Source organism: Gossypium hirsutum, chromosome A04, assembly GCF_007990345.1.
Source record: "Gossypium hirsutum isolate 1008001.06 chromosome A04, Gossypium_hirsutum_v2.1, whole genome shotgun sequence".
NCBI classification, from domain to species: domain Eukaryota; kingdom Viridiplantae; phylum Streptophyta; class Magnoliopsida; order Malvales; family Malvaceae; genus Gossypium; species Gossypium hirsutum.
Genome location: NC_053427.1, coordinates 87,190,648 through 87,205,252, shown reverse-complemented (window position 1 = coordinate 87,205,252; position 14,605 = coordinate 87,190,648). Strand labels below are relative to the sequence as shown.

Genomic DNA, 14,605 nt, shown 5'->3' with positions numbered 1-14,605 from the left:
TGAATAGTAATATTAATATATCATAATTTAAATAAAATTATTAATAATTTAGGTTATATATTATATATATTGATAAATTAATTTGTTCTAATGTTAAAATTGTTAAAATTTAATTTTTTATATATTTTTTTATTTATTATTATCCTACTTTAATCAATGAATTTAATTAGCTCTTATTATATTTAAAAAATATAAATTTAATTTGATAAATGTTATTAATGTGTTTTTTTTAAATTATATTTTAAAATTAACAATTTGATATTCATTAATTTAATATTATAACATTAAAAGATAATTCAATTAAATAAAATATTAAAATAAAGAGATAATTTATTTTAAATTAACTTTATATTTAACATATAAAAAGTTATAAAGAAAATTTTAAACAAAAGGCATGAAATAACTTAAAAATATTAAAAGACATGAATTAAAAGAGTAGTTTATCAAAATTATAAATAAATGCTTCAAATAAAGAGTGTCACGTGTAAAAAAAACAATTGTAATGTGAACATAATTATTTATTTCTTTTTGTAATCTCATATTACTATAGTATATATAATTGTGAGTAAAAAAATTAATGGGTAAATACGTCAAATCAATTGCTTATCATGGTATGTCATCCTTCTTGAGTTAGTATCGAATTGACTTATAACACTAACTAAATCGACATTATCAATACTAATAATTCTATCACAAGTATATATGTGTGAAAATTACATATTTAAAACACATATATATTTAAAAATAATTTATATTAAATAATAGAATGGATTAAAATCTCAATATTTACAAATTTCTTTTCAATTTCCAACTAAATTATAACCCAAAAAGAAAACCCCCATGTTTTCAACATGCACGACATCTAAAGCAGTACTCAGTTAGGTAGAGGACCCCTTATTTTCTTAGATTGTTGTATACAGATCGACTTTTGGATTTTTTTTGGTTAGGGAAGACCACTATGATTGGATAAGGCTATTGGAAGTAAATGGTATGGTGGCAATCGGACCACTTGTTTTCTTAAAAATAGATTACTTGGTCCAGTAAGGCTTGAACAGATACTTCCAATTTTGATTTTATTCTAGATGTTTTATTGTAGTTTATGCTTGGCATTTCTTGCAAACAAGGCTTGCCATTATTTAGAAGCAATTACTGTGGTTCTTGCAAATTTGTTCATTACACTATGGAATTGTCCGAACAATTTCAGGAACAGCTCCTTTTGGCACTTCCTTTCACATTAATTATCACCATACTAGTGACCGTCATCCTTGTTAATGGCAACAAGCAACAGCAGAGGAGACCCCCTGAGCCTGTTGGGGCGTTACCTTTTATTGGTCATCTTCATCTTCTTGGAAAAAGCCAGTTGCTACATAGAAAATTTGCAGACATGGCTGATGAGTATGGACCAGCCTTCGTGATCCGTCTAGGGGTTCATCGAGCACTTGTGGTAACTAATTGGGAAGTTGCAAAAGAATGTTTTACGACCAACGATAAGGTCTTCCCTACACGTCCAAAATCGTTAGCCGTAAAGTATATGGGGTATGACCATAAGCTGTTAGGCTTTGCTCCTTACGGACCATATTGGCGTCGTATGAGGAAACTAGCAACGGTTGAGCTCCTCTCTAGTCGTCGGCTCGAGTTACTCAAGCATGTTCACGACACCGAAATCAGTAGTTTTATAAAGGAATTGTATGAAGAATCGATGAAAAACGGAGGCAGTGCTGTTTTGGAAATCAAGGAGAGAATTGGTGACTTAGCAACCAATATTATAGTTCGGATGATTGCTGGGAAAAGATATTGCGGTATCAAAGAAAGTTGTAGCGAGGAATCAAGGCGATGGCAAAAGGCCTTGGGTGATTTCTTTTATCTTACAGGGTTGTTCTTGGTCTCGGATTTGATTCCTTTTCTTGGTTGTCTTGATGTTGTGATGGGTAACATAGGCAAAATAAAGAGGACAGCAAAGGAGTTGGATTTTGTACTCGAAAATTGGGTAAAGGAGCATCGCGAAAGGAGGCTCAATAAAGGCATCGAAGGGGACCAAGATTTTGTTGATGTCATGTTATCTATCATGGATGAAAACAATGTTACAACACAAGAGGCTGATGATACCATTAAAGCTACTTGCCTGGTATGTTTTACTGTTAAGTAGAATCATGTAATGTAACTTATAGCATCATCTTTGATTGAAATGGTGACTGCAGAGTCTTGTCCTCGGTGGCATCGATACAAACGTGGTCACACTTACATGGGCGATCTCCCTGCTATTGAATAACCGACATGTGCTAAAGAAGGCTCAAGAAGAACTCGATATCCATGTCGGAAATCAACGGCAAGTGGAAGAATCAGACATAGCTAACTTGGTATACCTACAAGCCATTATCAGGGAAACATTGCGGTTATACCCAGCAACGCCCATATTGGTACCGAGAGAAGCTATGGAGGACTGCACAGTAGCTGGTTTCCACATTCCAGCAGGCACTCGACTGTTGGTTAACCTGTGGAAGCTGCAGCGTGACCCCAGAATTTGGCATAAACCGTTAGATTTTCTCCCTGAGAGATTCCTCAGTGACCATGCTAACATAGATGTAAGGGGTCAAAATTTTGAGCTTATACCATTTGGTTCTGGTAGAAGGATTTGTCCCGGTATCACTTTCGCGCTTCATTTCCAGCACTTAACTTTGGCTCGACTGCTTCACGGATTCAAAAGGGGAACAGTCTCAGATAAAGCCGTTGACATGTGTGAAAGCCCTGGAATAACTGTTCCTAAAGCTACACCATTAGAGGTTACTATTACACCAAAATTACCTTCCATGCTCTATAGGTAACTGGTGCAAGCTGCATATAGCTTTGCTCACAATTTATTTTAGTTGAATACATATATGTATAAGATTCATTAGAAGAACAAATCATATATTGCTTCACAATTGAGTTCTATGCAAAGAATCAGTTTTTTTTCTACATCTAATTTCAATGGGGTTCTACAATTTTACAGTTTAAAGACCAAAAAAGAAAAAAAGAATAGAATGGTTCATGAGGTTGAGCTTGCCTCAATATCCGTAGACGACAACTCATTGTTAACTAAGCTATTCTCGGTTTCATTCCATTTAAGAATGTGCCTGCAGTATCTTAAAGCTTCATCAACAGAATCAGGCTCCAAGCCGGTAACCATTGAAACAAACAACTTACGGTCAGTAAGAGAGTTGAACAATCTCTTGAACTTCACCGCGATGTAATGGAAGGCACTTAACGAGAGTGAAGTGTGATTATTTCTATTATTGCTGCAGTTGTTATAGTAATTATGACTGATAACTGGATTGAAGTCATTGAACCATTCACATCGAGTTAGAGGAACCTGCTCGATCTTTTCCTCGAGCAGGTCAGCTTTGTTGAGTATTAGAAGGAAATTCTTTTTCTCGAAGGTTGGATGGGTTATTACGGTTTCAAAAAGTTGCTTGCTTGCCATCATTTTGTTTGTGAGAACCCCATTACTGTCTAGTGAAAACTCATCATAGTCGGTCAATGAGACACAAAATAGGACAATGTCAACATCTTCAAACATTTCCACCCACTTACAGTTCTCCCCAAGGCTACTGGGATGCAATCTAATAAGCTGGTAGCTGCTGATTCAAAGCAAGAAATGCTAAACAAGATAAATATGATGTTGAAATTGTAATAATGCACCGATCAGTTCCTCGGGGTTGAATAAAACTAACCTTGATGATGGATCATGCTGATAACCATCGATAGAAGCTTCTCGTTCTATGGAGGGAAAAGAGAATTCTGTGCAAGAGAGTCCATTCGATGATGTAATTCCCTCAGCATACAATATATCCATGTCGGATGGCTCATAGTCCATCCTTGAGATCTCAACAGCCTGCGAAGAAGGTTATTTTAAACTATTAGAGTTACAAAGAAACCTTAATGCAAAAAGTCGAAAGGGAAACTGGAGGTTGGAACATTGGATATTACTATTGAACAAGCAGGCTTACCCGTTCTAGGAAATAAGTAGCAATTCGAGGCAGCATTTCTAGTTCATGTCTCCGGTTATACGTGGCCTGAAAAGCCACATCATTCCACAGCTCCCCTATGAATGGTGCATATTCACGAGTAGCAGCGGGGAAGATGACTTCCAAATTGCCGGACACCATCACTTGAACAAGCCAATCTGAAAAAGCTTTCAGTCTTGGGGAAAGGGAATATTTTGTTTTTCGGTCAACCTGGCTAGTACTGCCTGTTGTCAACAACAAAGCTCAAAACCTACTCCAGAATAAAATAAATTATTCTATGACAATTTCATCTAGACAATTATATTACAGGAAAGCTAAACATAATCCATTAAAGACGTAAACTCATCAGAATGGCAAACTCAATCGGTTAAAGACCTGCAAAAGTGTCATTATAAAGAATAAATCACTATTATTGTACCTGAAGAACCAGATCCATCAGCAGCCTGCTTTTTTCTATTCTCAAGTAATATTTCTTCTTCAAATCGTTCCCGTCCCTCGAGCAATATAGCAAGATAACCATACAATTTTCTTTGGATAATCAATTTGATACTTTGGCATTCATTTTCGGTGAAAGGAATATTATACAGAATCTTGGCCTGGAATAAGGAAGTAACAAATTCAGCAATCCGTAAGACAGCCTATTCCGCATTTCCAGTTTCATAAAACCGAACGCAGGGAAAAGATTGATTGAAATACATTGCCTCAAGTGGTATATTACCTGCTTATATATTGTACTTGTGCCAGATTTTTGATAGCCAACTAGAAGAATTTTGGGAAGTAGTTGCTGCTCTAGAGTTGGCTGGTTGACATCCTCTCCGGCAGGATTCATGGTATTAGGAGGAACCGGCAAAGACAAGAGAGTGCAAAAGATCTTGATTCCCATCTGAAAATAAGTTACATCCGTGTTAATACTGGTACAGGATATAACAAAAAGTAGTTATGCCTACGTAATATGCAAATATACCTTGTTCCATATCGGCCCCTTTATATTATTCTGACCCTCTTCCTGGTAGGATCCGTCGGCACTTAACCAAAAGCTAGGATTTCCTTCACAATGAACTCCAGCTAACTGCAAATATTTAATGGAATGTCATTGATTGAACTTACATTTCATGTCTATAAAAACATTAATTTAAAAGAACTCAATATCATGAAGAGCACAACAACCTGCAGCAACCATAGCTCTTTTTTAGTAATGATTCGATTATTTACGATTATGTTTGTATCTCCATTGCTAGCATTAGCCTTGATGTGACCCCCAACATTCAGCTGTGCAGTAATAATCTGGCACGGTCCATGCGCTTCCTGATTTTCAACAGAGCAATAGTTTAATTACTAATGGAAGAGAATGGTAGTTATATCATGTAAAAGAAGAGCAAAGTTCGGTTATTACCTTTCCCCAAAAGCCGGATAATTTATCGTACCAATAGTATCCCGGTTTTAGATTCTCCGGTGGGTTTAGGCACGTCTGCAGTACCTGCAACTCATCTTGACACAAAGGCTCCCCATTCACAATAACAAGCTCAGGTGGTAACTGGTTAGCTTCACAAGTTTTCTCAGTCCTCATTACCCTTTTAACTTCGAACTCACTGAGTAACTGCTTGAGTAAGCGAGAAGTTCTTCCAAGACTTCCTCGTTTCGACTCATCTATCTTCCCACCTATGCATGTAACACATTTCCGTCCCTCTGGCATCGACCCCATCATTCTTAATACACACTTATAACAATACTTAGCATTACAAACAATGCAGACCTCCTTTTTGGTAAACCGGTTTCCCTTTAAACACCTATAACATGTCCCTTTTTTGCCATTCCTTACAAGAGGTTGTTCATCATGGATGACGCTTTCAATCTCCGAATACTCGGACTCTTCGGTAGAACATGATTCAGGTTCAACAAAAGTTACAACAGATGGTTTTCTCACATGACAAGGAGTCTCATTGTTAACGTCAGAAACTTCCTGAATTTCACAACTTCCTCTTCCACTAATTCCATCATCAATTCTCTTACTTAATGAATCCAAACTATCAACTTTAATCGACAATTCCTTTGATAAACCGGCACGAACAATGGATTTTCGAGCCAAGCTAGGCTCAGAACCAATATTTTTACCTTTTTGGTTCACTAGATTGGTCTTTACAATAGGCTGGATAACAGGCAATGAAATATCATTCAAAGAAAAGGAAGATGAAACTTCGGCAGCAGTCGGAAGGCCGTCGACGTCGACAGGAACTAATTTAGGAATATCAAAAGTGATCGGAGGACCATGATACTCAATAGCAAAAGAGTATTCAACATTTATATCATCATCTATTGGAGTTGATTTCTCAACAGGAAGGATTTTTCGTAAAAGGGCAGCCATAGTTTCTATCAAAATCCCCAAATTCCAAAAAAATTAAACTTCAAAACACTCACATAAACCCTCTAAATATATCTCAACAATCCATCAAAAACCAAAAGAATCAAACTTTAAAACACAAGAACAAAACCCATTAATCCCCAAATCAACAATTTGCTAATAACACTTTCGAACAATCAAAAGAAAGCAATTTTATTTCCTTTTTTTCTGGGAAAAAACTAAGCAAACAATAAAGAAGAATGAAAAATGGTGAGTCTTCTCTAACCAGTAAACGATAGAGACCGGAGAGGCGACTGTGAGACATTATCGGTCTTAACTTATCTAAAGTTTATTGCTTTTTTTTTCCACGTCAACACGCTTATGAAGAACCTGCCGGGAAACAACGAATGTTGAAGAAGTCAGACATGGCCATGGCCATGGCCTGCGTCAGCCAACTACCATTACTGTTATGTTTTGAACTTTTGGTCAATAATAAAAAGAGTAATTAAGAATTAAACGTGGATAAACGACCATTACCGGCTGCTAATTGGTTTTAATGGTTTTTGGGTCTAAATGAAATTCGGAATTAGTTTGACTATTTTATGTTTGGATTACGAGAAAATTGAAGTAATTGAAAGGAGATAATATAATTTTTTGTCATTAAAGATTTGAAAATGCGATTAGTATTATTGAAATATAACTGAATTAGTCGGTTAAACTGATTGCACTGAAAACCAATCAATATATTAGTCCAATTAAAAGAGTTAAACAGATCAAATTTCGAAATCGGTAAAAATTGAAAGCTAAGTAGTTAAATAGGTTAAAGCAATTTAATATTTTTTTAAATATTTAATTATAATTTGTCTAGTTGATCTAATTAAATTGATTGAATCAAGAACTAATAGTCTGATCAATTTAATCCCGGTTTACTTATTGTAACATTGTATGTAGTAATCTAAGATTGTAATAAGTTAACACTTGAAAATTTATATAATTTTTTTAATTTTCAAATATCATGTCATCAAACTTTTATTTTTTTATGTTTAGGGGCCAAAATAAATCTATTTGTCAAGTTCAGATGCCAAAATATATTAAATATATATACTATAGTGGACTTAGTTGTCAAATTCACGTTATATAATGCAAATGCCATGAATTTTTAATTTTTAAGGAAAATCCAAAAGTTAGTCCTTCTAATTTGTTAAAATTTAGTTTTTATAAATTATGAAGTTAATCTAATTAAGTAGTATTAGTAAACTCTACAGTTAAATCGTCGACTTCAAAATTAATAGTTCAATAATTTATATACATGGAATGTAACAACGCATTGGGAGTTGTTATAATTTCAAAAATGAAAAATAACAATTCAGGTTAATGTACAAATAATTGAAATAAATTTTTAATTTTCATAAAGTATAAAAATTAAATTCCGACATTTGAAAATAAAGGGACTAACGTTTTAATTTTAACAAAAAAAAGGGATAAAATTTAGAATTAAACCAAAATATTTTGGTAATACTTGAATGGCTAATTAAAATAAGTTGGAAAACTTTGGGTCTAATATTTTATAATGGTAAGTATTGAATTGGACTTTATATGTTTTTTACCCTAAAAGTTTCTAACATTCTTCTAAATGGAAGGATTGAATACGTCATTTGTATGTTTTTGACTTCCAACTGATATGTTTTGTTTGCTCTTGGAAGAAAAAGAAATAGTGATATTGTGGGAGTTTTTTTACGTGGTTTGTTTAGTTTTCTTTTCGTCTTATGTTATAGTTTCGATACAGTATCTAATCTCATCATCACCACTGTTTTTACACTAATAGTAGGTAAACGCACCGCCATCCAAAGGGACCCTTACTAACGTACAACACTTTAAAATTAATATTGATCTGAATTTTTATTTTTAAAACTGGTTTAATTCAATTGGCAATCCACAGATTATATCTCATTATGACTTGTTACTGTTATCTTCGTTTAAAACTCTTTCAACCAATTAAAAGTAGACATTTGGCATTTTTAATAATATAAAAAATTTAGATTTAACATTAAATAATTAAATTATTATTTAACATTGTATTTTCTCTCTTCCCTTAATTCACAACAAGAAAAAAAATGGAAAAAGAGGGGTAAAAATAAAAAATAATAAAAATTATGAGGCAAGAAGAAAAGAGAAAGAAAAAAAAACATGAATGATTTGAAGAATAAGGAGAAGAGGAGTAGAGAGAGAAAATAAAAACAATTTATTTTATTTTATTTTTAATATATTTTTTTACTTTCATGTAAATGATGATGTAGATTAAAAAATACACATGACAGGTTTTTATTGGTCGAATCTTTTTTAACTGAAATAATAATAAGGGTCTATAATGATTATGAAATTATAGTTGAAATATTAGGCTCGACAAAGCAATATGGTTCGAGAGTTGCTTAATTGTGCAAACAAACTACATTGGTTTGAACATCGAAATGACTTTGGGTTGAAATCATAGTACAAGTTTGGCACTTAATCAAGAGTTTAAATTACAAACTACAACCCGATTAGATCTTATTCTAAACAAGTTACCTATACATATTTGTATTGTTTAGTAGAAATTTATTTTTGTTGGTTTCGACACTTATAAATTAAATCGTTGACTTTAAAACAATAGTTCAATGACTATGTACTAAAATAACAAAAATAAGCCATTTATCAATGAGTCGTTTGCTTAATGACAATGTTACGGTCTTAGAAAAAATAGCTCTTAATTTTTTTCTACATTTTAGTGATAATAGCTACTTTCCTACTTATATTATTCAAAAAATTATATTTAAATTAAAAATTAAAATAACTATCAAATGCATTTCGAATATTAAATGCTAAAATTTTCATTTTCAATTAAATGACATACAAGTAAAATGACAAACAAGAATTTAAAAATAAAATTGACATTAATAGTGTCAATTGTGTCTTAACTCAATTTGTACCGATGCAGGAGGACATAGGTTCAAGTGCACTGAAACGTATTATTTTCCTATTTATAGGTTGGAAAAAGCTATGGGTAGTTATTGACATTGTGTCAAAAAAAACATATGTGATCAGAACTCATAATGAAATTATTTTAAAAAAATTAAATTAATGATTAGAGTTGTTTTCTGTTTTTTAATTTTAATTGCATTAAAAGGTTAAATTTTGATATTTGAATTATATTTTTTAAAATTGCAAATAAGCTATTGGTTTAATGTTGAAATCAAGTTAAAATTGACACTGAATTCAAAGGGTTTAAATAAAAATATTATATCTAAAAATAAATTTAAATAAAAAATTAGATTGATTTAAAATATAGGTTAAATTTGAACTATAATATTCAAAGCCTAGTCCAGGTGGCCTAATACGACTGAATCACTGTTAAAAAATAATAAATATATGAAAAATAATTTATATAAATATTTATATATTTTTATAATTAAATTAAAATAAAAATATTATTTTTTTAAATAGTAAAATTAGCCATTAAGGTGAACCAAATCCAATCTCAAATTTAAAATTTTCTTTGAAATCAATTCCAAACCCATCCGACCCAACCCATTAATTCTGCTATTTAATTGGTTTGGATCTACATTGCGGCTTTATATCTTGCCTTCATGATAGATACAAAAATTGAGGCCCATTATTCCTTAGGGCAGCATGGGTTCATAGTTGATACTTCTATAACTCAATCCATCTAAATTTCTCATCTTAATTGGGTAAACTTCACCTATAGTCACTAAATTATTAGTATATTTACGTTTTAGTCATTTAACTTTAAAAATTACAAAATCATCACTAAACTATTCGAAAGTTTTCATTTAATTAATCAAGGCCTACTGTTAATAAGAAAGATGATAATATGGTAAAATTCATGTTTTCACGCCATATATGTTTTTCGAATAATTTGGTAATTAAATTGAAGTCTTTTTTTTTATAGTTTAATGATTAAAATAGAATGTGACAAAGTGTAACTCGAACTCAATTCACATCTGAATTGGTAAACACCCTAAATATCAAGTCAACACGCGAAATTCTATTGTTTTTGATTGTTGATCTTTGCAAATAGTAAAATTTTCAAAACAAAAAAACACTTTTTCAATATAATCAATTAAATACATTCAAGAGGAAGGAAAAACAACAATACAAAGATAGAACCCTTAACTTAAGGCAACATACCACACACATTAAGGCTCCATTATTCATGCAAAAACATTGGATTTTACATTAATGGAAATCTCCCACATTAAAAATTGAAATAAAAAAAACAAATTTAAGAAAAAAAAGCCATTTACCAAATCAGAAAACATTGGAAAATCGAAAAATACCTTCTTTCACTTTTTCTGACGTGGCATCATGGCATTGGTTAAAATCATTTAGCTCTTTAACACGTGGCACCGTCCATACCCGCCGAGATTGAATCAGTGTGGTCCATGAACGAAAGGACAGCTTAGTGGATATGGTAAGTTTCCTTAATCTCATTCAGGGTCGGCGCGTGTTCAGACACGCGCCACACCTTGACGGACTTATCCAAGCTACCACTATAAACAATCCATTTCCGGTTAGTCTCAGTCGACATCTGATGATCTTCTTCAACGGCTAAGCATTTTAATGGGCCGGTATGACCCGTTAAAACCGACAAGCAAGCATGAATACCACCTTCTTCTCGCCTCCACACGCATATACTCTTATCAGCGGAGCCACTAAACACCAGTTTCCCCGCCGTAGCCATGCAGAGAACCGCCACTTTATGTCCCCTTAATACTCCGCCGTGAGCTAAACCACGGTTTGTGTGTTCCCAGAAATTCACCAACCCATCAGACGATCCACAATATAAAGTGTCCGATTCACGGCTGACGGCTAAGGCGGTGACGGCGTTTTCTTGCTTCAATAACTGTTGTACCATGGAATGTTTCGTTCCTTTCTCTTGTAATTCTCGATACCAAGACTTGACTGTCCCGTCGGCCGATCCGGTAAACACCAAGCCACTGAACCCATCCACCACGGAGTTTATCGCATCGTCATGAGCACCGTCGATGGATTCCATGCATTTAAAATCCGATATCCGCCAAACTTTCAGGGTTTTATCCCAAGACCCAGAATATAACAGACCTTGTTCTTCATTCAAACTCAAACATGAAACTGCATCAAAATGTTTGATTCGAAGAACACTGCATTTCCTTCGAACTTCAACGTAGTTTTTAGGTTTAACAGAGCTTTTAATGACATGGCCAATAGCTGGGAAACTACCGAATTTTTTATAAACGGTAGGGTTCGTCGGTGAAGCCTTCCATGCACGGATTTTACCATCTTGATGACCGGTGAATACTCGATCATCCAGTATAATAATAGCTTTAACCAATCCACTTTTAGCTTTAAAACCCGAAAATTCCTTCAAATTCTTCCATACACGGATGTTTTTACTATCAGTTCCGGTATATAACATATCACCGGAAGCAGCCAATGAATAAATATGACCTTCTTCTTTTACGATAGACCCAATGAGTCCGTCTTGACCAAAATCGTTCTCCGATGGACATGGCTGATGTTGTTGAAGATGCCATGAAGAAGGTTGGCTGTTCCATGGTGACATCATATAAGGAGAGACTTCACCGTCGCCGCTTGTTGTGGTGGAATACCTCGGACTAGACAATGAAGCATTGCTTTTCCGATTATGGAAGTCATCGTCGTCAGAAAACGACGGAGGTTCTGATTGTTGGAACAGAGTCCCCATATTTGGTCGGCTATGGAGACCGGTTTGCTGCTCCATAACCATGGTTCCACCTTCGTCGTTTCTCATTTTGATTTCCGGGCAAATTGAACAATGGAAAGGGAGAAAGAAAACTGAATTTTTTTTAATAAGAATTTTCTGTATTTAAACGGTGAAATGATCGAAATTTTTAGTGTGTTTGATTTAGATTTTCTAGGAATTTGGGAAGACTATATATAGATGAGATTAAAATACTGTTAGGCAATGTGAGGCTCTGGGTTTTTGACACGTGGTAGGATGTGATGTCATCATTACGAATTGGGGATATTTTGATTTTCGAAATCGAATCCAACTCAATTTTTTAATTTTCTTCTAAAATAATTTATGTACTTTTGAATATTTATTTTTATATTATAATAAATAAAAAAATTATTATAAATTATAGGATAATGTATTATTTTATACCAAATTGAGTTTCGTTCTTTAATTTGATACTTAAGTTTATCTTTTTTTTACTGGATGGATTGCTTTCTTGATCTTAATAAATTGAGAAATAAAAAACATCTATTTTATCAATTATTTGATAATTATTAACCATAGTCTAAATATTTTTATTACTCTTGATACTGGTATCGATCCAAGACTTAATATCACCTTTTTTCTAAGATAAAAATGAAGAATTGTTTAATTAAAAAAACTTTCTATGCAAAGAATTCCTCATACCATCTAGGATATCGCCTTCTCTTAGATAATTATGGATAGGGATATCTCTTAGTCTATAAAAAAAATTGGTTATCCATGTTGTAATGATAAAAATTTAGCTTTAATTTTTAATTTAGTACCTACGTTTATTTTTTCTCGATTAAATACTTATTTTTTTTTGTTAGAACACACATATCAAACATTCATTAAGTCACATAATGTCTCTTAGTTTGAGTACCAAATTGAACATTGAAACTAAATATAAGTATCAAATTGAAACAAAAAAAAGTCAATGATTAAATTGAACTTTAAAACTAAACTTAGATTATCGTAAAACAACACGAAATTAAAACCTAAAATAATTCAAAAAAATTAAGAAATTGAATTGATTTACTTATTTAAAACCAACCTAACCTCAATTATAGTAAAAGGCAATTGTGTTGGATATCAATAGTGCAATTTTTACAATGGTGGCAAACAAGAAAACAACTGAAAGCAACTGTTTTGACGATTGGTTTGCTTTTTAGTGTGTTTGGAAGTTGACACTCTTAGCTTCCATCACCATCCATTTAAGTATACATTGATCTCTCTCTAGTATCTTCTATCACTAATCACCATCATTTTGATTTAATTATGGTTCTTATTGTACTTATAACATGTTTGATCAGTTAATGAGGAAGTGAACTAATAATGTTTATATGAGATGTGTATTTTGGGGTACTTTTAGAATGTGGACCACTCGAATGGATCTTTGAACGGAGGCATTATTCTTGAGGTGTTTATGTTTAGTTTTAGTTTTTCGACTCTGAAAAGAGTCTAAAGAAATTAATGGAGTCCGGCGTTCACCAAGGAAATATTTTTGGCATTTAGTGGATTAGGCGCTCCCACCAAGCAAATAGGGAGACAAAACTCAAAGCTAAAATTGAGCATAGACATCTCAAAAACAATACCTTTTCCGTTAAGGGTTCGAGACCGACCTCCCTTGAACAAAACTATATTTCATTTGAGTTAAACTTGAGTTTGTTTTTTAAACATTTGAACCCATTCCACCTTCTTTGAAAAGCATTTCTCAACTTTATCCATAATCAAATATGTCTGATGCTAATTATAAAGCCCTTTATTAAATTGTTGTCACCCATCAATCGCGTCCTAGCTCAGTTAGAAAATTATCAAAAAACCATTTTATTTGCAAAGTAAATTAAATGATTATGTGGGTGTTTTTGACTTTTTATATTTTTATAAATCAATAAAAAATTATATATAATGAAATTTGAACTAAGGACGCCATCATAAAACCTTTTCTTTTACCGATTAAACTAAAGCAATATTTAGTTTTTTTATATGAAACTTTAACCAATATACTTGTTATATATTTATATTCATTTTGTATTCTTAATCTAATATATTTTTGTGTTTAAATTACATTTTACTTACAATTAAATCTATTTTTTCATTTTAACATCGTACATATTTTGTATGTTATTAATATTACTTAGTTTCACATCATATATTTCACCTAATTCTCATTTAAGGGTAATTGTTATACATAAGTAAGTTAGACATTCACCGTATCACCTAATGCTTAAAAATAGAATTTGGCAATGCTCAGCTTCCCATGTCACATAAAGTGAGCCCATGCAATCCTCAAAAAGATATATAGGGAAAAACGCTTGTCAGCATTCGTCAATCTATCACATTCTAAGCCTAACATCGCTAGCCTAGTCACCTTACATCGGTTCCAACATTATATCTATTTGACAACATATTATTCTATTGTTTATACCTATGGAATAGAGTGTTTGGTGACTGGGACTCACACCAAGTCAACCTCCCTCTGTAAATGTT

At 32.7% G+C, this 14,605-nt stretch overlaps 3 protein-coding genes across 4 annotated transcripts; 1 reads left to right on the top strand and 2 right to left on the bottom strand.

Moving 5' to 3' along the window:
• Nucleotides 1–835: 835 nt before the first annotated feature.
• Nucleotides 836–2,955, top strand: LOC107942151 (xanthotoxin 5-hydroxylase CYP82C4). Its single transcript, XM_016875791.2, has 2 exons — nucleotides 836–2,125; nucleotides 2,199–2,955. The coding sequence occupies exons 1-2, from the start codon at nucleotides 1,100–1,102 to the stop codon at nucleotides 2,820–2,822; spliced, it is 1,650 nt and encodes a 549-aa protein (XP_016731280.2). The 5' UTR covers nucleotides 836–1,099; the 3' UTR covers nucleotides 2,823–2,955.
• On the bottom strand, nucleotides 2,891–6,812 carry LOC107942150 (extra-large guanine nucleotide-binding protein 1). 2 transcript variants are annotated; one of them, XM_016875790.2, is made up of 8 exons: nucleotides 5,398–6,812; nucleotides 5,172–5,309; nucleotides 4,969–5,073; nucleotides 4,723–4,887; nucleotides 4,423–4,600; nucleotides 3,987–4,228; nucleotides 3,711–3,871; nucleotides 2,891–3,614 (listed from the first exon to the last, which is right to left on the bottom strand). In XM_016875790.2, the coding sequence occupies exons 1-8, from the start codon at nucleotides 6,364–6,366 to the stop codon at nucleotides 3,026–3,028; spliced, it is 2,547 nt and encodes an 848-aa protein (XP_016731279.2). In that variant the 5' UTR covers nucleotides 6,367–6,812; the 3' UTR covers nucleotides 2,891–3,025. The 2 variants fall into 2 exon arrangements, with proteins under 2 accessions (XP_016731279.2, XP_016731278.2); XM_016875789.2 differs by having other exon boundaries at nucleotides 2,891–3,617; nucleotides 5,398–6,800.
• Nucleotides 6,813–10,422: 3,610 nt separating this feature from the next.
• Nucleotides 10,423–12,246, bottom strand: LOC107942146 (protein JINGUBANG). Its single transcript, XM_016875785.1, has one exon. It carries the CDS (start codon nucleotides 12,146–12,148, stop codon nucleotides 10,799–10,801), a length of 1,350 nt encoding a protein of 449 aa, XP_016731274.1. The 5' UTR covers nucleotides 12,149–12,246; the 3' UTR covers nucleotides 10,423–10,798.
• Nucleotides 12,247–14,605: the final 2,359 nt, after the last annotated feature.

Excerpts from the sequence above, each read along its gene's own strand:
- LOC107942151 (XM_016875791.2), top strand. The coding sequence starts at position 1,100 with ATGCTTGGCATTTCTTGCAAACAAGGCTTGCCATTATTTAGAAGCAAT. Across the intron at positions 2,126-2,198 it reads CCATTAAAGCTACTTGCCTG|AGTCTTGTCCTCGGTGGCAT; the intron begins GTATGTTTTACT and ends TGGTGACTGCAG.
- LOC107942150 (XM_016875789.2), bottom strand. The coding sequence starts at position 6,366 with ATGGCTGCCCTTTTACGAAAAATCCTTCCTGTTGAGAAATCAACTCCA. Across the intron at positions 5,310-5,397 it reads TATCCGGCTTTTGGGGAAAG|GAAGCGCATGGACCGTGCCA; the intron begins GTAATAACCGAA and ends GTTGAAAATCAG. Across the intron at positions 4,601-4,722 it reads CAAGTACAATATATAAGCAG|GCCAAGATTCTGTATAATAT; the intron begins GTAATATACCAC and ends TCCTTATTCCAG.
- LOC107942146 (XM_016875785.1), bottom strand. The coding sequence starts at position 12,148 with ATGAGAAACGACGAAGGTGGAACCATGGTTATGGAGCAGCAAACCGGT.